We start from the raw sequence: 27,595 nt of genomic DNA, 5'->3' as shown, positions 1-27,595 counted from the left end.
TCAGCTGAATACAATAATGTAAAGTGGAAGCAGGAAAATTTATTTAGAGAATTTCATAATGATATATGGTGCATAAACCTCTTATTAAACCTAACATGTATGTTTTGCAGGTAAAGTGATGCACAGAACATGAGATGTGGTCTGCTGAGTTGCAAAAAAAAATGTATTTGTTCAAATGAGTTATCATACACTATGCTGAAAAATAAAGACAAATACATTTGTGACACCATGATGGCTTCTGGTAGTCTCGTCTTGGTCTGAAGTGCATTTTTTCAACATTGTATACAGGTAAGTCCATCAATTTCTTTGAAGGCAAAGTAAATACCAACAAATAAAGGCAGTGATAAAACTATTCATAAAAGATTAGTTTATATCTGAATATGCTGGGAGATACTATTGTCAGTGGACAGGTTTGGTGATACTCTACCCCTAACCCTCAATCTATCCTGCATCTTACAGCAGATGTCACTGTTTTGCAAAAATATAGTAAGTAGTTACTGTAACTGGCCACAGTAATTTAACATTGTGTAAATGTTTAAAGCAAACTCAACTTAGTTGTTTTCACATTATAAACTGTAATTGTTTTTTTTTTTAATTAGTTAATGTAAGATACAGTATATCAACTATTTTTGTGTCGGTGCTATTTTCTGTATATTCAATAACTTGCTGTGGTTCTAGTAGTCTGATAGTAAATGCTTGCATTATAAATTAGTGGAAGCAATTACTCAGGAAAAGATTGAGCATCATGTAATATTAGTAAACAGTGTGGCAGGCGGCCGGCGTCCATGTCCAGCCAAGACGCCCCTGCACACTATATTCAGGGGGAGCATCCCTGGACCCTGCAATACCTCCCCCTGGACACTAGATGGCCACCCCCTGTGGTGGAGCAGTGCCTTGGGTTCCCGCAGCGCTCCCTGGGAATTGGAGTTGGGTGCAGTCCTGTTGGGTCCCACAGGCACTGCCAGGGGGTGCTGTGTTTGGGACTCCTGAGCTCATGTGGGCAGCATGTTCACCACACCCGGAGGTGCAGCCAGAACTCGGTGATCAAGCACCAGGAGCACTTCCGGGTAAACTATAAAAGGAGCCAGCAACCACCACTCGGGGGCCAGAATCGGGAGGAAGAGGACGAGGTTGCCAAGGAGGAGTGTTGTGGTGGTTTGAAAGTGCTTGTTGGGACTGTGTATTGCCTGTGGGGTTCACGGGGAAGACGTGCCCCAAAGGTGAAGAAAATAAGAGTCTTGTGGGTTTGACACATGCCTCAGTGAGAGTCTGTGTTGGGTCAGTGCCAATAAAGCGCTAATTCACAACAGTCAACGTGGGTTTACATGTGGGAGAATGTGTTGGACTAATATGCTGGAATTCTGTGAGGAAGCAACCAAAGGATACAATAAAAAGGATGTATGTCATGTTAATTATGAGCCGATTCCAGGGCTGTAAGGTATGAGTTATGAGGCAAGTCTGAAAGAGTTGAACCTCTTCAGATTAAGTAAACAGAGACTAAAAGGTGACACGGTTGATTTTTTTTTTTTTTTGTGAAAGGAATTATTGAAGTGGATCCCATCTGTTGCTTTAAATTAAGTTCTTCAACAACACAGGGACACAATTGGATACGCATTGAGGGGACATTTAATATAAATGCAAAAATGTTTCTTTACACAGAAAACCCACAGACACATGGAACAAATTATTAGTGTGATAGAAAGTAGGACATCAGTGATAATTTTATTTTAAAGATATTAGATGGATAGAATTGGTGAACTTTGCTTGGCTGATAGGCTTTTTCTTGTCAAAATTGTTCTTTAGAAGACCATGATTATTGAGGATGTTTAATGTTAGCCATTTTAGACAGAAGTTTTCAGTTTTGTTTAAGATTAGTATCTCAGATATCTGTTGCTTGTTTTCACTTGCTGCATGGATTTTCTTCCATTCCTTCTTTTTCTCTCTAAAGTGTTAGGTTACCAGGCAAATTCACATTTCCCATTCTTGGGTGTGTATGAGTGGAGAAATTGTCGTCTTGTCCGTGGCTTTTTACTGCCTTGCGCACAGTGCTTCAGGGATAGACTCCCATTTCCTACAAATCTGACTTTTCTGAGAATGTAAGTGGCATTATGTTCATCCTCTGCCCCAATTCATAGAGGGTGAGGGGTCAGTGAATGGCTTGAAGAGGCTGACACAGCAATGTAAACCTTACACTATGGCTACCCCTGACATCAGATTGCTGTCCAAATAAATAGTTATTATAGGAAACTATGGAACAGGACCTAAAACTGTTTCCATAAACTGCCATCTATCTGATTAAAAATGGGTAGATGGGATTAAACCACATGTTAATAACATAACATGCTCAGGTTTATGGCAATGTGCGCATATTACAGAGAACAAGATTCTGTTGAGCTATTTGTACCAACTCTACAGTAGTTCTTGGCGTGCTCTTGGTCCTGTACCCATGCCTGGATTTTAGCAAAAGTTTACCGAGGCAGTAGTTGGGGGCCCCAAATGTGCAGGGTTTGCTAGCAACCTTGTTAGCTGAATTATTTCCCGATGTGCCATGCAGGTGACTTAGGCAAACTTTTTTTTTCCCCAGCACCCAATGATACTTACGAGGCTAGCATGACAGGCATTGTGAATTCCTGGATGGTTCTGGGATAGATCACCATGGCAGCTGCTGACATAATTGCTGTAAATCAACAAACAAATATGGTGGTGTGGCAAGATAGTAATTTTTTTCCACTTGTTCATTTTCACCATATAATGAAAAAATATATATTTTTAGATTCCTCTTTTAGCTCTAAACTTTTATTTGGTCACATACTTAATAAAAATCCATCTAGGAAATGTTACAAAAAATTTAACAAGGATTGCTAATCATAACCACAGGAGCTGAACAGTGATAGGAGCTTGGGAGACTCCGAGAGAGATTAAGGAATGGGAGTATTTTGTTGTGCTATTGTGAAATTATTTTTTTTGGATTTGTTTTGAGCTGCTGTATGATGTTCATATTTTTGCTTCACTTACTGCTAGTTTGTGGTTGTTTGTTGTATTTTGTTTATGATTACTTGCGTTTTTTGTTGTTAGATGGTGGAGCAGTAGTTAGAAGATCGTCCAGTTCAGATAATTCATTTCCACTAAAAGCATTTCATCCTCTCCAAAGCTTTTACAGTTTCTTAGAGAATTAAAAAAAATTGCAGGGCATCTTCCCAAATATAAATGTCGTTTTCAGGCTTTACCTGACACTTATTGTTACAAATACAGGTGATGAGCAATCATTCTTGAATTTCAGACTAGTGCGAAATAGGCTTAAATCCACAGTGGGACAGGAAAGACTGAATTATTTGCCTCTGATATAAATGGACAGTGGTCTGGTTTGGACATTAGATTTTAGCCATCTGATCAGGCAGGCTAATCTTAGAGATATGGCATGCTTCGTGGGTCAGTTCCAGCACCAGTGCTTTCAAGGCCTTTTATCACAAACGGCCTCCAGTCACTGAGCTAAATTATTTCGCAGCACATTTCATATGCACATACTGACAGAAATAGACAACTAACAACACACGAAAAAGACTGGTATATCCCAGAGGAACAAATAACGTCAATCCTAAAAGAACTTGGTCACTTCAGCCACGATCTTGATAGTGCTAAGTAAAATAAGGCTTCACACATAGGCGGACACGTGTAGGCATTGAACTTTGATCAATGCACGTTTTTTAGCATCCTCTTGGCTATTCTGATGTAGCCTTTCACCTGGTGATCCTTGTAGTAGAACGAGGGTGTGGAAATCACGGCAAGGCATGTGCCAGTGAGCAGCGACGCAAGTATTTTCGCATGAGCAATCGGATAAATCACTTAAGCCTTTGGTTTCTGTAGCCGGTGCCTAAACGAATGATGTAAAGAAAATTCCGAAATATTTCAAAATGCCGCATAAGCGGAACATCACCTCACCCTTTCACACCCTTGTCAATGTCACTGTGCGTAGCAAGACCTGTAGGTCCAGTACAAGTAAAACGCAGACTCCCTCTGTATGACGTAACGTGTCGTCAATTCCCCGCCCCCATTCGGCTCTGATTGGCGCAATAGAAGACCCCTCCTCAGAATGGCTGGCTCACCCAAACGTGTGATATCCAGACTGTACCGTGACTTCCAGGGGTGGGAGGCGGCGCAACCTGAAGCAGCAGCGTGTTATTAAAGCGCAGTGCTACACGAATTGTTAGAGAAGAGCTGCGAGAACTGAGTGCCTGTTTTCTTGTGGGTGAGTCTCGCGAACGACCCGGCAACGCTCTCCCGTTCGTCCATCAGCAGGCCGGTGGCGTCACTAGCCGTTTGGCGCGCAAGTAGTGTTTCAAACGTTTCCTGCTTTACTGGCACGGGTTTCCTCGTTCCGAACGCTGCTTGTTGTGTGTGCTTATAGAGTTTGCATATGACTATCTTAAATGGATATCTTTTATTGAAAGTGCCTAACCTAGAAATTCATTTGCTATCATGCGATTTTATTTTGCTGTTGTCACCACGTAAGTTATAACGTGTCTATCATGACAGGAACTCTGGTCCTTCGGATTCGGCATGGAATAAAGGGGTTGAAAGAATTGGTCATACTAATCTGACTGTTCGCAGCAAATCTGTTAAGAATATTGCGACTACTGTATGATCTTTAAAGATTCTGCAAACCACTTCAACATACTTATTTAAAAACTTCAGTAATCATCTGTGAAAGTCCATCCATTTTCCAATCCACTAAATCCGAACACAGGGTCTGCTGGAGCCAATCCCAGCTAACAAGGCGGGAGCCAATCCCGGGCCGGGTGCCAACCCACACACACAAATGGACCAATTTAGAATCGCTAACCCACCTAGCCTGAAACCGGAGCGCCCGGAGGAAACTCACGCAGACACGGGGAGAACATGCAAACTCCAAACTGGGAGGACCCGGGTCTCCTAACTGCGAGGCAGAAGCGCTATCCACTGCGCCACCGTGCCTCCCATCTGCGAAAGTCAGATCTTTAAAATGTTCCTCCATACTAGCTAAACCTGTCTTTCCGCAACAAAAAAAAAAAAAAAACAATGACATGTCATTCTCCTACGGAAGCGTATTCTCCTTATATTATTTATCATTAATATTCTTATTAAGTTATTACTTTCTTTGCGCGAGTGCTGAAATGTTGGCAGGGCTCTCTCATAAATCCAGCAGACTAGCCAGGAAATCCAGCGCTCTGACACTGATTGGGTACAATGGGCATTTTCTTCCCTCGTCTAAAGAGGTTTTTCTTAGAATGTCAGACTTCTGTCTGTCTTCTGGTATTTGACCAAAGAGGAAGTTTAAAATGACTGTCACTAGCTCCCTGTGTGGCCTTGACTAAACTGTATCATCAGACCGTGGTCCCAACTGTGTAAAATACGGACCCATCCACTTTTCAAATTCAGTTTCATCATTACAGGGTCACAGGGAGCTGAAAGCTATACGGGTAGTATTGGGTACAACCCTAGATGTAATTCAGGTTCTCAGAGTGACATTCACACACCTGCACCCTCTCATACTATCCCAGTTTAACATCATAAAGCAACCAAACTTGCCCTGCAGCAGCTGGAGTGAAACACAACAAGAATATGTGAAAAATTTCCACCTCCACACCGTCACCTGCCTGGGAATAAAACTCTGGTCTCTAGAGCTGTGAGTCAACTTTAAATGCAACATCTCCATAGAGTTCTGCATGAACGTATATAGTCCTTTATATAAATTATTTATTTCTAAAACAGTATCATTCACAGGTAGAAAAATAATTATTGTACTTGTTTTTCCAAACAATATAAAATAAGCCCACATTGATTATTGCTGTTTTAAAAAGGTTCAAACACAGGTAAGGAAAAAGAATGTTTAAATGTTGTAACATCTCACTGCACTACCCAGGAAGACCTGTGTATTATTTAGTTTTTGGAAAACATGTCACACATGCTTGTCATAAAAGTGAATATAATATTTTATTTATTTGTCACATACATAGTTATAGAGGACAACATGCTTTAAAATGCTTCTTTTTCACATTCCTCTTGGGGTCAGAGCACAGGGTCATCCATTGACAGCACCCCTGGAGCAATTGAAGGTTAAGGGCCTCACTCACATGGGCCCAGCAGAGTAGCATCTCTTTTGGCAGTGACGGGGATTTGAACCGGCAACCTTCAGGATGCCCACGCAGATCCTTAGCCTCAGAGCCACCACTCCACATATAATAAATTACCTTATCTGATAAGCCTGTTCATATGTGGTCAGACTGTCCATGACAAACAAAAGAGGTTCCTTGTACAGTAGTTAGTGGCAAAGTATGCTGTAATTCCATCCATGATGTTGGTGTGTCATTTGAAAGTGGTGTCTGAATATCACAGCTCCAGAGAGCCACCAGACTTTCACATGGAGAACTTTAGTTCCAGAAGAGGAGGAGGTGAACAAATGCTAGTGAGTGCCATCAGTGGCAGTCGCCTTAGTAAATATAGAGCCATCACAGCAATTAGTAAATGGAGGCGTGAGGAGATGCGTGGTAGTCCATGGAGGGCAGGGTCTACAGTGTAGATGGTGGAAAGCACTGATGTAGGCACCGCAGCAACCTGTCTTGTGATCTATGTTTTCTCTGGTTGCAGTGTTCCATAGATCCTTTTAAACAGGTTAAAAAACTGATAGAATAATATGAGCAGATTCTGCAAAAGAACCTGTTTCAGACTGCTAAAAAAAATAGAATCTTGGGCAAAAGTGTCTTACAACCAGAATTAACACAAGGCTAGAAATAACTTTGGAGTGGCTCATGGACAACAGTGGGTCAAGGACAAAAAGATAAATAATTCTGCAATGGCCCAGTCAATTTTCTGATTTCTGTCTAACTGACATTTTGAAAAATGAGGTGCACAGGTGTTGTCTGACTGACTTGAACAACGTGGAGCGAGACTGCCTGGAAGAATCTACCTGGTGTAAGGCTGGTACATACTGTACTTATCTCAATAGACTTAATAAAGCTGATATTCCTGGAAAAGTTGGATGTATAACATACGAAAGTGTGGAGTTTGAAGACTGATACAAACAGCGTGTTTCCTTTTTTTTTCGTTCTTTCAGATTCTTTTCTAACGTGAAACAGATGCCCATTATAAAGAAGAAAAAAATAATAATTTTGGATTTCATTGCTTTGATACCACTGAGAACTGAATTTTAGTGTAGGTTTTTATGTTTCAGTAATAGTAGAGAATTGCCCAAACAACTGAATACTTTAGGAAGACAGTGTGTGTGTGTATGCAGTGTAAATAAATTATTGTCTGCGGCATAGTGTGCGTGAGAGATTTCAATTTCACTTCCATCCGGGACACCAAATTATTGTAAGTTAGGGGAAAAGAAGTTACTGGAAATCCACAAAGGGAGCAAATGAATTACGTATCTTCAAATGCTTTTTTATTACTAAGCTTTCGAATCCTACCAGGAATTATAATCAGAATAAAATAATTAGACTTACAGGAACCCACGGCAATATATAGCAAATAAGCAGAGAAGGACAGGTGGATGTGGCGGTGGGTGGATTGATGAGGTTCGGTTCGGAGAGCGTTGGTCACCTGGCTACAAATACATATATAGACATACATATACAGTCATTCCTCAACTTTTGCAGGAGTAAAGTTGCTAGAAAGCAGTGAGAAATTTAATGACACAAGTGATAATACATTGCACCTATTGGAAATAGGAGGCTAGGTTCCTTTGACGTTAAAAACTGTATTCTTATGATAGACATTGCTCAAAATACACCTTTTTCCATAGAAGTCTTTATTAAAAAAGATTTTCTAATAATATGCAGTTTTCATAACACAATAAAGATGAAATAACCCATAATATGCAGTGCACAAACTAAAGTTGGTAAAAAGGCTATATATTTTTTCTCACTAGTCATTTCCTAGTATTCTGTGATGTTTTGAGCAAACATCACAATAATAAAATGAAAAAAATGTAGTTGCTGCTGTCAGAAGATGCAGAGACTAGCAAAGTCTTAGCATTGCCTATGACACTCTGTCCGTCATGGCTGGCAGATTATATTGGAGATTGTGAAAGACTCACCAGCTTGAAATAATTCATCAGCGATGTCTGCATCATGTGCTGCTTGAGATCCTTAAGGGTCTTGGAGTTTGGGATCATAGCAGAGGTGAGCTACCATTTAATCTTGATGCTTCAATTGATGATGGGATCATCAGCCTTGATGTCTGTAGCTAGCTGGTCGATTCGTTAACTCCAAACTCATGGTCGACAGTGGATGCTGACATTCCTGTACAGTTTATCTAACACTTTTTTTTTCTCTCTAAGCCACAGCACTGACTTTGTATACTTGGGTTTAGTGCCTGAAGGACTTGCACAATACCATGGAGGAATAATTGCAATACAAAGCTTTATTTAAAGAAAATATGCAAAGTATTCATGGTGAGATCTTTATCTCTACATTGGTAGGTTGAACAAGACTAGGGAAGTGCATAATAGGATGCTAGCCACTCCCCAAACTTTCGTGCATTGCGTCTCTCGTTTTTTTCTCTAATGTACATAGCTGCAAAGCCTGCAGTTACCAATGTGGAAGCAAAAATGAAGTTACTCATAAAATCATGCGAATGCTTGAAGTCACACAAGTTAAATGCAGAAAAGCTGGAGATCAACTATATATGTATATAGATATAGAAGCGAAATACAATAACAAACAACACAAAAAACATAAATTTAAGATGGCTTAATTGACATTTTTCTCTCCTATAGAAAAAGGCACATAACATACATTCTGATCTTTCTGTTCATGTGATCAAGATGGGTAAGTTCTGTAGCTAGTTATTAAGCTTTTAGCATCTACACTGTGGCATTCATTTGCTCACAGCTAATATGCACTTGGTTAGGCCCACCAAACAGACAACGTCTTTGTGCGCATGTGGAATGCTGCTTTGAACTTTCCTGCCAGATTTAGAAAGAAATTTAATTCAAACCCAACTTTCACAAAGGTTATTATTTTTCAGTTGCAGTGATATCAATTCCATAATACATTATTTGGATTTATCCTATTAAGTTGCAATTAATAGTTTTCAGAATTAAAGTAGGCATACTTATGAATTGGTGTAGGCGATGCTTTGTTCCTTCTGGATTGACTTTGTCTGGCAGGGTGATGCACATGCTTTTCTTTCTATGTTCAGTAGCCCCTGTCCTTCTTTTTGGTCACACCTTCTGGTTGCAAGCGGTACTGCAGTTTTCTCTTTGAGGCTTCACACAGTAGCCTTGGTGGCTAGTAAAGTTTACACCTGCTGTACAGTTGGTGATCAGTCAGCTGATGTCTTTAGCAAGATAATATGTGGCTTTTACATACGGTCTCTCTCTTGCTTGTGCAATTGCTTTTTCTTAGTAAGGTTTGGAGTAATGGCGCCCTCGTCTAACTGCAATACAGTTGAGTCTTCCAGTAAAGCACCAGGTTGTCCTTCAGAGTATAATCAATCCCTTCAGCTATTACAGCCATACCCACGGCAATGGTTGACTGTTAGTGTAAACTTGTGTCCATCAACGCCGCCTTTCCTTGAGTTATGGCCTTATCTCCATGATCAAGTATTTAGATGGTACATTGAGGTGTCATTTTGTGATTGATCATTGTATCATATAAGGTCCAGGGGCTACATTCCACAGAGACCATGTGGAGCGAAAACTGACACTTGCACTGAAATTGAGGGTCTGGCAGCTTCTTTTTAAGTAATGGTGTTGTGTGCCAAAGCATAGCAAAATAAGACAATGCCAGTCTTTCCTCCAGTGGATAGTCATGATATGATGTGACAAATGTTGGACTATAAATCTGAAAAGCAACTGAAACACTGCCCACCATCCAAGGTTATACCAAAACCAATCATAAAATATCATCTTGTTGGGTCTGATGCAAAGAGGGATGAGGAACAATACAGAGAAAGCTGAATAAAATTTTGCACCCTCAGCCAGAAAGGCAAAACTGGGTAAAAAGAGGGTGTTCTAGTAGGAGAATGAACTTTACAGCAAAAGCTTTATTTTGTTCAGTCAAAGTTTCAATGTTATTCTTATTGAAAACTTGCGGCAAGACATTAAAACCGACGTTTACCACATTTTTATGAATCATGCTATATTTAAAGCAAGTTTTGCAATTAGGAATGGACAAACATTTCTTCATTACTGTAATTAAAGTTAACAGAGCTCTATCCAAAAAGATTATTTGGTGCTGTACTTTCCAGAGGTGCTTCCCAGAAATAATGACACACAAGATTAAATACTTTAAAAGTGAACAGTTCGCCACTTTTAATATATATATATATTTTTTTTTTTTTTTTACTTTTTTGGCGTGGTGCTCTGGAAAGAAGAATGTATGACTCATAAACAAAATTTCCCAGGCTTTGAAGCTGTTAATGTAAAAAAAAAATGAAGCTGTTACTTCATCTGTTATACAGTGGATTAAGAAGGTATTCAGACCCCTTCAGTTCTATCACATTTTGTTTTGTTGCAGCCTTGTACTAAAATTATTTAAATTACTTTTTTTCCCCCCACATCAAACAACACTCAATACACTAGAATGACAAAATAAAAACAAGGCTTTAGAAATTTTTGCAAATTTACTAAAAATAAAATCTGATATGCCACATTAATACAAGTATTCAGATCCCTTACTCAGCACCATTGGCTGCAATTACAGGTTAGTGTCTTCTTGTGTATGACTCGACAACCTTTCCATACCTGGATTTGGAAATTCCCTGCCATTCTTTTTTGCAGATCATCTCAAACTCTGTCAGGCTGGATGGAGACTATAAGGGGACAGCTGTTTTCAGGTCTCTCCAGAACATCTGAGATGTTTGAATTGGTTTAAGTCTTTTCTTTAGTTGGACAATTCAAGGAGTGTCCTTAAGCCATTCCTGTGTTTGTCTTTGCTTTGTGCCTAAGGTCATTGTGCTATTGGAAGGCGAACCTTCTGCCCAGTCAATGGTCCAACATGTTTTGGAGTTGATTTAATTATGGATATCTCTATACTTTGCTTTGTTTAGCTTTTTCTCAACCCTGTCTATTCTCCCAGTACTTGCTGCTGAAAAACAACCTCATAGCATGATTTATGCAACAGCATGCTTTGCTGTTGGAATGGTATTGTAATAGTGATGACAAGGTGCTCATTTTGGTTTCATCAGACCTAAGAAGTTTGTTTCTCAGAGTTTGAGGGTCCTTTAGGTGCCTTTTCTGCATGTATATTTTACTGATAAATAGCTTCTGTCTGGCCACTCTGACATAAAGCCCAGCTTGGTAAGAGTGTTGCAGTGATGGTTGTCCTTCTGGTAGTTTCGCCCATCTCTGCACAGCTTGGCTTTTGCTCTGATATACCTTGTCAGCTGTGGGACCTTCTATAGACATATTTGTGCTTTTCCTAACCAAATCCAATCAATTGAATTGACCACAGGTCAAACAAGGTGTAGAAACATCTTTGTGATAATCAATTGAAGCCTATAGTTGGTAAATCAAATTCAGAAAATGCATTGATTGATATTTTATGGAGGTTTGTAATAAATTGCTATAATGAAACTTCCTGTCACTGTCCATTAGGGATTTTAAGTTTGTTAAATACACCTTTTCCTTGAAAGTAACATTTCATTCTCTTTTAAGGTCTATTATCCTAATGATGTTTGAGATTAAAAAAATCTGCTGTATTGGTGCCGGATATGTTGGAGGGCCAACCTGCAGTGTTATTGCACAGATGTGTCCTGAAATTGAAGTCACTGTTGTGGATGTGAATGAATCCAGAATAAAGGCATGGAATTCAGACACACTTCCCATTTATGAGGTAACTGACCAATAGTTACGAGTGTTCTAGCAATGAAATCCATTTTTAAAAAGGAAATGTGTTGACATAAATGCAGTTTTCTGGTGGAAAGACTATGTAAGCCTGTTGATTTCATTAACTATATTTTTACTTTGAAGTATAATTGATTTTTCTCTGTAATGCTGCAGGAGAGAATGCGGATAGTAATTAAGCTAAATATTTAATTGTTCTGTATTTCCTTTCTTCCAATGAATATTGCATTTTTTATGTTAATTTTTCCAGCCTGGCCTGAAAGACGTTGTAGAATCCTGTCGAGGAAGAAACCTTTTCTTTTCCACTGAAATAGATGCTGCCATTAGAAATGCTGACCTGGTCTTCATTTCTGTAAGTGAAATATTAGTTCTAAGCTATTTATCCAAAATATGCATTGTCAAAGGTAAGAGTAAAGGATAGAAAATATCTTAAATTTTGTGATGTCTTCTATACAGAAAAATGACTATATCTGATAAGAAAATGTTGGTTTGCATTTGTAAATTGCGATTTGTTTTAAAAGTGGTTTATCACAAGCTGTTGATAGATTTGTACTTATTCTGTATAGTGCACTCCTGCCATTGTAAGAGTGGTCAGAGGAGATAATAATAAGAATGCTTAGAGAAATTACATGCTTCTGTGGTAAAAGTTTTCACTCTGCAGCTTTAATGTATTCAGGTGCTTGTATTTGGTTACAGATTATTATGATTCTTTTTTCAGGTAAACACACCAACAAAAACTTATGGAATGGGGAAAGGTCGGGCTGCTGACTTAAAGTTCATTGAAGCTTGTGCTCGTCGAATTGTGGAAGTTTCTGATGGCTACAAAATTGTTACTGAAAAGAGCACTGTGCCAGTGAGAGCCGCAGAGAGCATTCGACGAATTTTTGATGCAAACACAAAGCCAAACCTTAATCTGCAGGTGAGACCATGTGGTTGTTTTTACCCTCTCCCTTTTAAGAACACAGTCTACTGCTTTTTCAAGTTATTTTTCCTGAAAACTACTGTAGTCTCTGTCATTAACTAAAACACTCTTTTCAGTCCAAAGCATAGGCCAGGTTTATCATTGATGTGCATTTACAATGTGACTAACTAACTACTGGAAATGCATACAGCTGATGTTTCAGGCAGCAGTTGTAAATCTTAAGGATTTTATTTTCTTTGTTTGCTTCATGAGCATACTCATACTTATAAAAAAGTAGGTATAATGCAGAACGTAGTATATCCTTGTCGTACCTGGTTAACATCATCATTTCCAGTTAGAATGGCTGGATAGTCAATACTGTATACTTAAAACTGTGTAGAAGTCTATTGTCCCTTTTCCACAAAGGTTAAAATGAGTAAAACTTGATTGCCACCAAACGTGGCATGATGCTGTTTTTGCCAGATGGTATATGTAACCCTTTAGTGGTGCGTGTTTTGAGCCTTTGTGCACATGCCCACAATTTGGGATGAATACAGAGAGGTTGTGGCAACATGTTTCAATAATTACAACTATTTCAGGTTTCCTCTTTTAATGTCACTTTAATCTTTTTGTCTTTTAAAATAAGATCTCCTGAGGTTTGTCAACTATCTGTAGTAGATATTGTTATAAACTAATCCATATTTAAAATAATTTCAGATGTTTATCTAAAATGATTTTCTGGGATGTAATCTTCCCACAAGTCAAACACCGTGAGAGTGGTTCTGTGGAGTTCATGCGCTGTGATGTTTTAATCCTTGCTTTTATTAATCTTTATGTAATACATGACCTATGCATAGATTAGCATTCATAGTCCGCATCTTCAGAATATGTGACTTTCTTTTTGCATTCACACTTGATTGAGCTGAAATAATTCCTATGGAGAAAATCTTTATCATATCAAAGCCTCCTGCACTTTTAAATAGGAGAAAGCACCTTTGAATTAAAAAAAACATCCCATCATCTGTCTTAAAAATAGATAAAAGTTTCACAAACTTGAAGCATTTGGGTCTCTTTTCATATTAGTATATTAGGAATACTTTCAACACGTACGTTTTTAATATTTACACTTTTCACTCTACCTGCAGAGTATTTTCCCAAACCCGACATTACCTTCAGGGTATAAACTTCTCCTTTCCAGAATCCACAGTACTGTTGGGAACTTCTTATCTGTACACTGGGGCCATCCTAGAATTTCACTTGGACATTTCTATGCAAAAATTAGGTTCTTAATGTTCTGGAAACCTAAAAAGTGAGAATTATAAAAGATACGTGGCTCCTACCATTTCGGATGAGGAATCAGGAATCTGAATTTTCTTATCTCAGTGAGCTTTCCACAGTCTTTTTGTCTACACATTATGGCCTGTCTTCCTTCCCACCAATTAGGTTAGGCTGCCATTGAATAAAACCTGCATAATGTTAAACTTCAGTAAAGTTAAAACAACATTGATATTAACAACAAACATTTTATTACCTACTCATGAGCGCACAGAGAGGCATAGCCCAAAAGCCTGATCACTCGTTTCTAGGGCTCTAATAGGAATGCAGTACAGCAATACCTCAGATAGTAGCACACATATATGAGATATCAATCTCATTGATTTTTATTTTTTAAGAAAATTCTATTCATAGAAGAACTAATAATTACTCATCATTCAACTCAAAAAAATTTGGACGTGAGCATCAGTAGGCTTCGTGCCCTACGAACCAAGTTAACCGAACTATTCTATAACATTTGAGTAATTATTTACCGCTCTGAAGCTGATCATAAAATAGATCATTACGATAGCAATTGATAAGAAGAATTCACAATTAAGTGCAGAATTTAAGTATTTAAGGGTTCCTCTAGAGTGCCTCTTTCTCTTGCACGATTTGTTCCAAAAACTAATCAGTACATTATCATCTCATAACGCACATAAGCTTTGAGTATGGTATTTTTTTATCCAGCTGTTTTAACGCTAAACTGTGACACACAGACAACACACCCATCAAAGAGATATTGGTGTTTTTGGTATCAGGGGACCCTAAAACAGTGAGATCCATCAAAAACCAGAGATGGAAATTTTTCTGAATCTAAATTTTTCACTCCTCCCGCATAAATGATAGGTTATGGGGGGTGCAAAGCAAAAAATGGCAATTCTAGTCATTTTACATGCCATATTCTTCCTTTCAGTGCTTTTAAAAGTACAAAAAGGACAAGTCCCTTTTTTGTAAGACAGTCAGCAAACTGGTCCTTTTGTGGTTGACCACAAACCACATTGGATGTTTTGGTTTAAGTTCTTTTATCCCACTTAACTCTAGACAAAGTCTTTTCTCTGTTATAGCTCCATGTACTGAACTGCCTCAGCCAAAGAGTAATTGCCAGTAACACAAATGACCTGAAGAGCATTGTTTCTTGAGTCAAGGTCTGAAAAAAGTATAGAAAGAAGTATTGAAATATCAATGCCATGAGACATTGCCAGGATTTCTACTTCCAAAGTACTTAATAGTTACTCTTTTCAACTGTCAAGAAAAAGATGAGAATTATCCTCCTCCTGCCAAAATAATGATGTGTCTTCCTTGTGTGCCACCTTTACGAAGATTCCCAAGTGAAGTGTCACTGAAAGCAACTAATCTCATGCCTTTTCCTAGGTGTTGAAACTTCAAAGGCACTTTTGCAGAATTAATTTTGCTAATGACCTTGTTGGGTACACGTTCTGTTTTCACAGTAGCATATTTTGTGCTGGATGTGTAGATGCTGGAATCAAACATAATTTCAGGTTTGCTTTATCTGGCAACCCAGAGAATTTGCCCTATTTTTGATTTTAGTTGTTCCAGTTCAGGTGCACTAATGGGAGCATCCCTTTTTATAGCTCAAGAAGGTTCTATGGCAATGGGTTGAAGATTCCCTGTGTAGCATTTTGCTGTATGCATATTGCTTCAATAACTTTTACAAATTCCACTCCCAAATAGCCAAATTAATCATCCCCTTCATGACCGATCTGGAAAGTTGATCTAAGGTATCAAGTGATTGAGACAGAAATGTGTGGCAACCCATATAAAATCATCAACATGTCATGTAATAATTCCAGTCACAGTACCGTCTTTATCCAGACAGTGAAAAACCTGCAGGATCCTCTTGTGAAACCTTTCCACTAGTCTTCAGAATTATCTCCTTTACTTTATTGTGCCAGTAGTTATGTGTCTGTAAGGTCATATGCACATTTTTGAGCCGCCACAGTTTTCTTTACTTTTAGCCTTAGTAGGTGGATGAATATAAATAGCCTGAGACAGTTTTCATTGTCTGTGACAAATGGCAGCTAAAAGAAGACAGTGAGATTTTAATGAACATGTTGGAGACTCACTTTAGAATCAATTTTTATCTTGTTCCCCAAACCCACTTGGCAGTAGGCGTGCTTTGGGAACTATTCCTGCTGAAGTCACTTGTATATATACTGTATAAATTCTAAGATATTGGCATATACTAAGTTTGAATTCTATTTTTGATTTGTGTGTGTGTGTATTTATATACAGTATACACACGGGTCAGATTCCATTATAACAAACTCAGTTTTACCGAAATTGAGTTAATGATTTTATTGTTTTTTGGTTCTAGGTAAAGTCGATTTTACCTGCAAAACGCATTACAACAAAGTCATTTTTCATTAATAACGGCAGCAATGGCTCTGCTGAACAAATTGCTAATTTATTTCACTTGGTTTACCCAACAGTTGTCATTATATGAGTCCGATAACACTCTCAACTACTCTAATCTTAACCATAGCATAATGCAAATATACAACAAATATGCTCCTCAACAGAGCAGATATCTGGAGGTTCACAGCTAGACTCTTATGAGAGGTAAAAATCCCAGGTCATTAAACCAAACTTTATTTCTGGTTTCTGGGCACTGCTTGACCTTCATGGAATTCTGCAAACGGAGTTTGTATTCAGGAACACTATGGTAAACTCTGATTTTTATAAGGGCTTATTAGAGTGTTTAAGAAACGATGTGCATAGAAAACAACCCAAGAAATGGGAAAATGGTTTCATCCTCCATCATGACAACGCTCCATGTCACAGATCGCTATCTGGAACAGTAATTTCTGTTAAGTAAAAACATTACTGTGTGTCCTCATCTACCTTATTCTCCGGATCTGGCACATGCAACTTCTGATATTTCCCCAAAGTCAAAATGACCACGAAAGATAAATGTTTTGAATCAATTCAGGACATTGAGGCAGCCATGACAGCACAACTAAAGATTTCAGAAAGTGGCCAGAATGATGGGATAAGTGTGTTTGAAGTGAGGTGGAGTATTTTGAGGAGGATTAATAGCAATGTGTCTTTTATTATAATACTTTTTTTTTATACATTCACTGTATTTTTTGATGCAGTGGGCTAGCACCCTGCCCGGGATTTGTTCCTGCCTTGCGCCCTGTGCTGGCTGGGATTGGCTCCGGCAGACCCCTGTGGCCCTGTGTTGGCCTGTAGTGGGTTGGAGAATGACTGACTGTATTTTTTAATCACACCTGGTATTTTACAAAAAAGCACTGTGTAGGCCAAAACCATGTATTTTTCAAATGATAAATGCTTTTTTTTCTACTCCATACATTAGTCTTTATTCCAATTCCTTTATAATAATGATTTTTTCTTTTCAGTCCAGAGCACTTTTTTATAATGGAATTTGACCTGTATAGTGTGTTTGGCTTTTATATGCATCCTTTCTTTTATCCAGGCCTTATTAGTTCTTAAATATGTCACTGGCATTAAGCAAGTATATGATCAATCTCGCAAAGGTTAGAGTATCAAACTGAATTAAAGGGAAAGTACCTAACTAATTAAAAAAAATATATAGTCTTACAAAATAAAATGTAATTCAGGTACTGTAAGTCTTTTAAAAATAAAAACTAAAATAGAAATGGTTAAAAGCTTATAAAACTAAACTGAAAATTAAGTTGAACAGAGTATAGAAAGTAAAACTAATTTTGAAAATGTTGCTAAAATAATCTTTGTCTTCGTTAAAGAAAGCATGAACTTGTACCTTTTATTTTTCTCTTACATTATGGAGGTAATGCATTCTGTTATTTTTGTGGAGTTCTTTTTGACTCTTTCAAATTAACAAAGTGAAAGTACCTCTATTCAAACAATTAGAAGTGTCTTTTCAGGCCATTCTCAAGTGAAAATGCTTTTTTGGTAGCTAAAGACTTAATTGCAGGAAGTGATTAGCTGGGACAGGCATTCTGGTTCTTACAGTTATTCTCCTTTTCTGTGCCAGCAGTTTTTTAAGTACCTTTTGAACGTTAAAGGAGAACCTCACCCAAAGTTTACATTTTTTTTATGTTACTTACCACATGTAGTTTGGAGTGGTGGTCAAGAAAGGTTTTTTTAATATATATCATATTTTCTTGGGGAATGGACATAAGAATGTTTCTGGTAGAATGGGAGCCTATGATGACCAACACTGGACAACAGCAAACATCAAAAAGTCCATGAAAAAAAAGAGTCTCCTGTGACTTATTTTGCTTGCTTTATCCACATGTGAAGTCATATGCACACTATGCAAAGTGCATGCGTATTGTTAAATAAATCCCTCTGGAAAATGAAAGTAATCCATGTACATGACACCCCTTCACATGCGATCGTGCTTTTGAATTGAATACCTGCCTGTCCCCTCATTCTTCTGTCAAGAGTCCTGTCTTCACTTAAGACATTCTACTATTAACTTTCAGCTTTACACTCCTTTTTATACATCTGATGAATAGTGTATCTTTGTCTGCTAGGTATAATAAATTTGTATTTGTCACCCTCTGAACCTGAGTTAGGATGAATATATGCAAAAAAATTGAAAAAGATTCTTGATGAATGTGTATCCACTTCATGTGGTCTCCCCACTTGAGTATAACTGATGCTTAGGGGACTTTGGTTATTTTTCTACTTGTTTGGTTTCCTTATTGGGCACCCACTGCTAAACATTACATTTAGAATGTCATCATAGCTTACCTTAACAGTTTTATTGACAGACTAGCTTGTGTTACCCATTGAAATTCAAGTAATGAATGTAGCTTTAATATTTGCAGTGCACTATGTAATGCATATATCCATGTTATATGCCATTTGATATAGAATTCATAAAAGCAGTGTTAATGTTTGTGATACGCCATTTATTAGAATGACAAATGCAATGCATTTTATTACCACAAATGCTAGTGATGCTCCATCTTTTGGAATGTCAGAGGCATAGCAACCAGACAGCTACACAAACACTTAAACTTTTATTAAGGAGGATGGATGAATGAATGTTTTAAAATATTTCTGGAAACAAAATCCACAATAACATTATTAGCTTCCAGGTTTATGAGTTTAGATTTCAAAAAAACATTTAAGTGTCTTGAATTTTTTTGCCAAGGTGTAAAAAAAATGTATTCTTAATGCTTAAAAAACATTTAATCATGTAACAGTAAGGTTTACCATTAATTGTGTTTTTTGTGTTTAATGTGAATTAGGCTATAATGAATCTTAATATTGGATGTACTATGTAAGTGCTTGATTGTTTTTGCTTTTTGTAAATTTTTTTTTTTTTTTTTGTATTTTCAAAAAAGGTCTTGTCCAACCCTGAATTCCTTGCTGAGGGCACAGCAGTACGGGACCTGAAAAATCCAGACCGCGTCCTGATTGGAGGACATGATAGCTCAGAGGGGCAGAAAGCTATCCAGGCTTTGTGTGCGGTTTATGAACACTGGGTTCCTAAAGACAAAATTCTGACTACTAATACATGGTCCTCAGAACTCTCCAAACTGGTATGTGCAACCATCATACCAATTAGGCATCTTGCATTTCTCAGATTATATGAAAATAACTAGTTGTGTGTTAAATGTATAGATAAAGTAATGGGGTGTGCGTGTGTATATTAGGAGTGCTCAATAATTTATCTACTGGACTATAAAAATAAAATCTCTTGGTCAAACTCACCTCATTACATTTTAATGTAATTGATTTCAACACACTTGGTCCACTTTGCATTCACTGATTTGGGTACAAGGCTTCATCTTGGTCCTTCAGCTAATTTGTTACTGACTCCTTAAGGTCATTGTCATCAGGAAATTGCCATCCACGTACGAATTTCTGTGGGTTTTGAATGTGCCAGGACTGAACTGTACCGTGGATACTTACACGCCATGAAGCCACATTCACTGACAGCAGCCTTCAATTTTTGGGATTTCTGGAATGGTGCATTGTCATGAAGCAGCAGCATACCTGCTGACAGTTTCCCATAACATTTCTGTTTGGTGGTCTCATGCAATTTGAGGAAGCGTAGGTTTCTCCTATAATGGTTGGCTAACCAACCTTAGGCATTGCATCAGTTCATTACAAACCAAACACATGCCAACAGCCACACTGAATGGCCAATTAAGAGCTGCTGGTTAACCTAATAAGAACATCTTTTCAATGAGGAAAAGAAACAGGAGTTCCTGGACTACAGCCCATTTAGACACAAATAGAAAACAAACAAAAGCACAGACCGTGAACTGGGGGATATTCCATGAAGTGTGCTTATGAAATTGTGACTTGGCCAAGTAAGCTCTGCTTGAATAAACCTCATTTTACAATCAAGGCTCAGTCGGTTCCATGAACAACAAATGTTTTGCGTTAACTCAAGAGAGGCTTAGGCAATCCATGATTATGTGTGCACTCATGAGATTTAAACAGCTCCAAGCGCCAATTTTTTTGATAATATCTATCATGGTTAAAAAAGCACAGAGAAGAGTGTAGTATCTGGAGATAGAGTAAGTGTGATTTTAAAGGTTAAACTGATGTGATGTGTGGTGCATTATGGGGCAGCTTTGAAGAATTTGTCATAAAATAGAAGAATGTGTAACAGAGACATTGGTGGTCTTTTCAGCACTTTATTAAGAATTATATATTTATAATTTATATAAAAGAGAAAAGAAATGCATGTTCTGTTACTCCACCCAAAAATTGTATATTTTTTAAAATGTTACTCCATGTAGTTTGTAGTGGTGGCTGGGAAAAAATTTGAATCTCATGTTTTTGTGGAGAAATTTAATACTGAATATTCAAACTCGACACGTGACCAACACAAAATGTCAAACAATGTGAAAAAGTCCATGCAAAAAGAAAAAAAAATTCACATAACTTGTGTTCCCCACAAGTCCGATATCCATTTATATGGTCAAAATGTATGTATGTTTAACTAAAACATTAATAGTTGCGTCCTGAAAAGCCAGCATTGAGTGTAAACAGGGCAGATGTCTTTACCACAGGGCTGCGATTCTGAATTGAAGATTTGCGTCTCCCCCTCATTCATAGTTGTATAAACCCGTCTTTAATGGATGGGTAATCCTACAGGGATGTTGAAAGCAAACTGACTTTTTAGGCATTGAATGTAACCACATATATCTGTGTAAAAATCATCATCACGAGGACCAGACCATACTTGACAGTTTTTATAAATAGCATGGCATATCCCAAATTACAGAACATTTTGTATTTTTAACCTTTTTTTTTAGTCGGGGAAAAAACATGGACTTTAGTAAATTAGAGTGATTGTCTATTATGATGCTTCTTTAGGTTCATTTTGGTTGCCTGGTATATTATAATATATTTTCTGGCAGGCAGCAAATGCATTTCTGGCCCAGAGGATCAGTAGTATTAATTCTATCAGTGCTCTCTGTGAATCCACTGGGGCTGATGTTGAGGAAGTAGCCAAGGCGATTGGAATGGACCAGCGAATTGGAAGTAAATTCCTTAAAGCCAGTGTTGGTAAGTGATTTACTTTTTAGTGTTGTGTAGCAGTGTCTTTTTTTTTGTAATTACTGAAAATACTGCTTCAGAGTGACTTTATTCTTATAAGTAATCTTGCCTGGTAGCAATGTCCAGTTTAAAGTACTTGAACTCCTTAAAGTATGTGACAGGTTATCAGATTTGTTATTTCTGCCTTGCATTTAAATATTGATAACTTGATACAGTTATAAAATAAGCAGTACAAAAAGATTGATCTTGTTTTTCAGGGTTTGGTGGAAGCTGTTTCCAGAAGGATGTCCTCAATTTAGTATACCTTTGTGAAGCACTCAACTTGCCTGAAGTTGCCACATACTGGCAGCAGGTATGTACTATAACACATGTACACCCTGCACTCTCTTATGAGATGTGCATCTCTAATATGAAAACTGCTTCGTTTGTTTTACAGTTGGCTCTCTGTTTCTGTGGGTGATTGGTTCCAGGACTCCTTGACAATACCAAAATTTGTGGATGCTCAAGTCCCCTATATAAATTTGCAAAGAACAACATATACTGTAAACCAAAGCAAGCAACATGACACTTTTTAAAATATGTATTTTTTTTTCTTTTTTTGCTGAATGATAGCATTTTAGAAGGACTGGTTTGACCACTTAATTGCTTTTTAGAAGCCATTGTTTCATAGAAACAAAGGGTGCATGTTTAATTCCCACACCCCCCAAACTAGATCCCTCAATTCCTGGTGTCTCCTTTAGTAAGAGACGAGTGCACGTTAAGTGTAAACTCCAGATGGTGTGTTCTGCATTGCGTAACTATGTCATTTCTGCTCAAGGAAAGTTAACCACATATCAAACAAACAGAAACAGCCAGAATCAGCAGTGAGTTGCAAACTGTTTAGCATGTCTTCGGTTATCTACAGTGCTATGGCTTAAAATAGCAAGTAATTACTTAACTGCTACTTATTAAAGCCCAAATGAATAAAAAGCAACAAAAAATATTTGGATAAAGCGAAAACTATTTATGAAACAGTTTAGCTCACCTACTAAGCAAACAGAAACAGACCGAATCAGCAGCGTGTTGCAGACTGTTTTCCATCTATAGCACTGAGACAGAGCGAGCAAGCACTATGTTTCATAACAGAAAACATTTAAAACCCTATCACCCAATGTGTGGACATTACATTACATTAACCAGCAACACACAAAACGTAAGTACTAAAAAAAAGAGATGCGAGGCGAACAATAACTCGAACAATGAATGCTGGAGAGAGTCTGATGATCAGTGAAATACCAGGAGGGGACAGCAGGGTTTGCCTGTATACATCACTTCTTTCTTGTAGATTCAGCTTAGTACTTCATGTAGTTTTATTTTTTTTATTTAATAAATATTTTCTATCCACATTTGGTTGACTCTGCGAATGCAGAACCCACGGATATGGAGAGCCGACTGTATTGCATTCCTAAGAAAGGTGAAGGTGCTAATGAGTTGGATACTGAATGCCATTGAATGCTATTGTTGATAATCAATGGCTGTACTTTGTGGTGGGCACCATTGCTTAAGGAAGCAGAGCTAGTTTGTCCCTATAGTTTTGTCTACCTGGCTATATTTTCATTTAAATTGCAAATGCAAGCAAACTACTAGCAATCCATAAGTTGCCTGAAAAAGTTGATATATAAAACATATAAATCTTATGTATTTAGTGATATAATTATATAAACCTGCCAATTTGCTTGTGTGTCTGTATGAGTATTGTAGTTTTTGCCATTTGCTTTCCACTATATGCTAACTAAACTGACTGACTTTAAGGTCATTGACATGAATGAATATCAGAGAAGAAGATTTGCTTGTCGAATTATTGACAGCCTCTTCAACACGGTTACTGGGAAAAAGATTGCACTTCTGGGATTTGCATTTAAGAAAGACACTGGAGATACAAGGTATTTAGAATATTAAGAATTTTCCCAATTTATGCCAACGTTTGCATTTTAAATGTGCAGGTGTTTTATTTTTCAAAATGTCAAGAATATTATCTGCAGTCAGCTATTTGATCATAAGCAAAAAACTGTTTGGTTGCCCTAGAAGTAGATATAATGAGTAAAAATAGGAAAAGCTATGTAGGCTGCAGCTTTTCAAATTTTAAGACTTATAACATGTCATAACCCCTGAATTTGAATTGAATAGGCAGCTAGAGTAGTAGACAAAAGCAAAGCGTACAGCATTACTGTATTTAGAATTTCAAATGTTTTCGCTTTAGTCCCACTCCAAAGATTCATTTTGAAATTAGAACCTACTTGGCATCAAGGGTAACTTTATAAAAGTGGATTTCAAGGTAACTAGTTGTCTGGGTGCAAAGGGTTCAGACAAGAGGAGACTGCTTACAGCCGACTCCGCAGAGATGCTGGGTGGGTGTTGCTTTGCGGGGGTTTTGGTGTGTCTGTGCTTGAACTGTTACTTTTTCTAATGTATAATAACAACAGATTCTGATGTAGAAAATAAATGTGTGTAAATGACACCCAAAGCTTCACAATCTTAGAAAATGAGTTTGGTGTAGAAACCAAATGCATTGTTGGGCCAAACGGCATGTGAATGGATCTGAATGTCTCCATTCTTGAGCAGAGAAGGCTGCACGTTAAAGATTCCTAGACATTATTAAAACTGATCCTTCACAATCTTTTCACCTTGTGAAAATTGCTCAAAGCCAATGTTGAAAGTTAACAGGAAATGTATGTGAATAAGCAGCATTACACTACTCATCAAGTATGCGATTTACAAGAAGCAATTTTAAAAAGTGTATTTCTTTGTTTTTTAAAGTGGCAAAAACAAACAGTAACACTACTTACAAGATATGCAGCTGAATGTGCTCCATTTTGCTTTTAGGTAATATGTTAGCAATTTCAGTTCTGTTTGATTGTGATTTGTTGTCCCATTGATTGCAGGGAGTCCTCCAGTATTTATATCTCAAAATATCTGATGGATGAAGGTGCAAAGCTACAGATCTATGACCCCAAAGTATTGAAAGAGCAAATCATTCAAGATCTTTCACATCCAAACATTTCAGAAGACAACCCAGAGCGAGGTAGAAATACAGTCTTGCCATTTTTATGCAAACATACATTATAATTAATGTGCCTCTGTATGTTAGTAACTTAAATATTGGGATTGCTATATAGTACTGCATGATTTATGATTTGAATTATTATAGAAGTTTAATTTAGAAGAATCTACTAAAATATATACATATTCTGCGAATGATCAATGAATAAATGAAATACATTTTCTGCTGTGCAGTGTTCTTTGTATTCACAGGCTCAGTATTAATACTTGGAGAACAGAAATACAGACAAGTTAATATTTAATGCATTTTTTTCTTTTGTTTTAAGTATCTCAGCTGGTAACGGTGACCAATGACCCCTATGAGGCCTGTGATGGCGCCCACGCACTTGTTATCTGTACAGAGTGGGACATGTTTATAGTAAGTGCTACTTATTTCTACATATTATTTTAAACTTGTGCTCAGAAATGTTTAAAGTTCATTTAGTAATTTTTAAATAGCATAGTCATATGAAAGGTTTCCTCTTCACGAAATGCCACAATTACTTGGTACATAATACCTTTGTTATAAACTCTTTGTTTTCATTGTTAAAAAAAGTTCTATAAAGGCTAGTGTTAATATTTGGTTTATCTGCTATGTATATTTTAGTAAACGCTGAAGGGTGGATTGTATACTTGTGTATAAAGCATGCACGTTTTCCAGGGATTGTGCCTTGTTTCCTTCAGCCCAAAAACACAGCAGGCGGATTAATTGGGAGATTTTAAATTGCCCATTGTGTTCGCTCAGCCACAGACTGCCATAGCATGTGGGGCTGACTCCTGCTTTGTCTTTGTGTTTCATAAAACTCCCTGTGACCTAAAAAAGGCGAATGCAGGTTTGTAGAAGATAAACTGCTTCTTCCTAACTAAAATAGCTGGCGCCCTAGCTGTTCAGAATACTGCAGCATAAGCACTAGGGACTGAGAGAAAGTTTCTTCGGAAGATTATGTACAAAAATAAACTTTGTTTTCATACTTGAGATACTGAATTTTGTGAAAGAAAGTTTAAGATAAGGATGGCATGGTATGTAGTTTCATCTCCATAGCTAATCACATACCATGGTTGGTTTGGCTCTCTCTCTGTTTAAGTGCATTGGCCCGGTCTGAGTGACTGTAATGGACTAGAGTCCAAATTAGAGAACATCAACAGTCGGTTCTTGCTTTGCACTTAATGCCGTCAGGACAGAACATGCAGCTTCAGAAAATGGGAATAGTGAAAGCCTAGAATTTAACTTGGTGATCTCTTCAAAATTTACTGTTCTTGTTGTTTGAGAAGGAGGATTTGTATTCATCAAAAAAATTGATCTTAAAAAAATCTTATGATACGAAAGAAATGTTTGTTAAAGCTAGAAAAACCATGGATTGAAGTTACACTACACTTAATAGTCATCTGAGAGACTTCAAAAATGTCATTTGCCAAACTCAAGATTCTGTGATATAAGGAAATATTTTAAAAATTGTATTCTTTAATCGTTTTATAAAAGGAACTGGATTATGAGAAGATCTACAACAAAATGCTGAAGCCAGCTTTTATATTTGATGGCAGAAGAGTTTTGGACAGCCTCCATCATAAATTACAGAGCATAGGATTTCAGGTATGATTAAGTTACGCCAGGGTTGAAAGAACGCAAGCTGGAATCTCATTATTACAGATTTGATTCTCTGTGTGTTTGTGTTTGCACGTTTATTCATTTATTTAACTTTTTAATCATAGAGAAATCATAAATGGGTTTATCTTTCAGACAGGAGATACCTTCAGGAAATGCAATAGCCTGTTTTTTCTGTTAGACTTTTAACTGTATTTTTCAGTTTGTGTAATTGAAATTGTATGTTCTCCTAGGTTGAAACCATTGGAAAGAAGGTTACCACTCATAGGATCCCTTTTACACCAACTGCTGGCATTCCAAAAATTAGTCTTCATGAGCCTCCAGCCAAGAAGGCAAAAGTGTAAAGAACTTTGTAAACCTCTTATTTCCTGCACCACTAATAATTCTGCAGCTTGCATATCCTTCAGAATATAGTTCTAGAATTTGTAGACCTGCTCAGTAGCATTGTTTCTTTACTTAGGATATTAGACTTTTCACATTGTGTTCTGGTTAGCTTCAACTCTCCACCACCTTCAGTTTTCTCTGCTGCTGTTTTACATGTGACCCTCGGTTTATAGGCTCCTTTTTTTAGGAAGCGGAGCTGTCAATATGGCAGACTTAAAACAGAATGGACCGAGTGTAATAGTTGAAAGAAAAAAGAAAACCTTTGTGACCAACACTAAGTTAAACCTTTGGCTTCCTTGTATTTATACAAATTTTATATAATACGTTTATGTGTAAACAATTTCTTAGTTTCTCTATTTTTGTAACAATAGTTTCAATGATTTTATTAAATGCTGTCTTGTTTTTATACCCTTTTCTCCCCCCAGATAGTTTACTTTGTGTGTGTGTGTGTGTGTGTTTGTGTGTGTGTGTCAGTAAGGATCATACACTTTCCGTGAAGTACAGTTTACAAGGCCGGCTGTGCAGAGTTTATTAGACAAGGGCCTTGACTGGAACATCCAACTTGAAATTCACTGTGTGACCCTCAGCCAGCCTGCCTATGCTGGAACTTGAATGTAAAATGTAAATACATAAAAATGTCTGTTTTTTTGCATAATCTGTGCTACTAGTCAATGTTAACGTAGTTGAATGAGTGATACACTGTATGGAATGCCGTTCTACAGCAAACAATAATGAAAGTGTAAGTTACTTTCCTTGCAGAAAATGTTTCCTGCTTAGAGTTTTTTTTTTTGTTTTTGTTAAATTCATTAAAGGCGTACTTAATAATTGCAGACCCTAATATACTTTCATTGTTAAGTTCATCACTTGGTAATTGGTTGACATCTGCCAAGTGTACTAAGCAGGACAGAATTGTTATTTTTAAACACTTTCATGTGCAACAGTTCTCTTTGGTTTAAGATGCTTCACAGCCTGGCACTTTTTTTTTTTTTCA

The 27,595-nt window shown here is 37.4% G+C and overlaps 1 protein-coding gene across 2 annotated transcripts; it reads left to right on the top strand.

Annotated features, from left to right (window-relative positions):
- The first annotated feature begins 267 nt into the window (after positions 1–267).
- ugdh (UDP-glucose 6-dehydrogenase) lies at positions 268–27,434 on the top strand. Of its 2 annotated transcripts, none has more exons than XM_039751311.1 (12): positions 268–288; positions 11,639–11,816; positions 12,078–12,179; positions 12,546–12,746; positions 19,367–19,564; positions 21,401–21,548; positions 21,797–21,891; positions 23,331–23,461; positions 24,461–24,600; positions 24,905–24,996; positions 26,098–26,208; positions 26,454–27,434. In XM_039751311.1, exons 2-12 carry the CDS (start codon positions 11,652–11,654, stop codon positions 26,562–26,564), a joined length of 1,494 nt encoding a protein of 497 aa, XP_039607245.1. In that variant the 5' UTR covers positions 268–288; positions 11,639–11,651; the 3' UTR covers positions 26,565–27,434. The 2 variants fall into 2 exon arrangements, with proteins under 2 accessions (XP_039607245.1, XP_039607244.1); XM_039751310.1 differs by lacking the exon at positions 268–288 and adding an exon at positions 4,121–4,246.
- Positions 27,435–27,595: the final 161 nt, after the last annotated feature.

Source organism: Polypterus senegalus, chromosome 4 (assembly GCF_016835505.1).
Source record: "Polypterus senegalus isolate Bchr_013 chromosome 4, ASM1683550v1, whole genome shotgun sequence".
NCBI classification, from domain to species: domain Eukaryota; kingdom Metazoa; phylum Chordata; class Cladistia; order Polypteriformes; family Polypteridae; genus Polypterus; species Polypterus senegalus.
Note: the sequence above shows the minus strand (reverse complement) of the source record. Positions and strands in the feature narration are given on the sequence as shown.

Bases quoted from the DNA above. Each gene is read 5' to 3' on its own strand.
- ugdh (XM_039751311.1), top strand. From the start codon at position 11,652: ATGATGTTTGAGATTAAAAAAATCTGCTGTATTGGTGCCGGATATGTT. The intron at 21,549-21,796 runs GTAAGTGATTTA...CTTGTTTTTCAG, and splicing joins ATTCCTTAAAGCCAGTGTTG to GGTTTGGTGGAAGCTGTTTC. The intron at 24,601-24,904 runs GTAGAAATACAG...TTTTGTTTTAAG, and splicing joins AGAAGACAACCCAGAGCGAG to TATCTCAGCTGGTAACGGTG.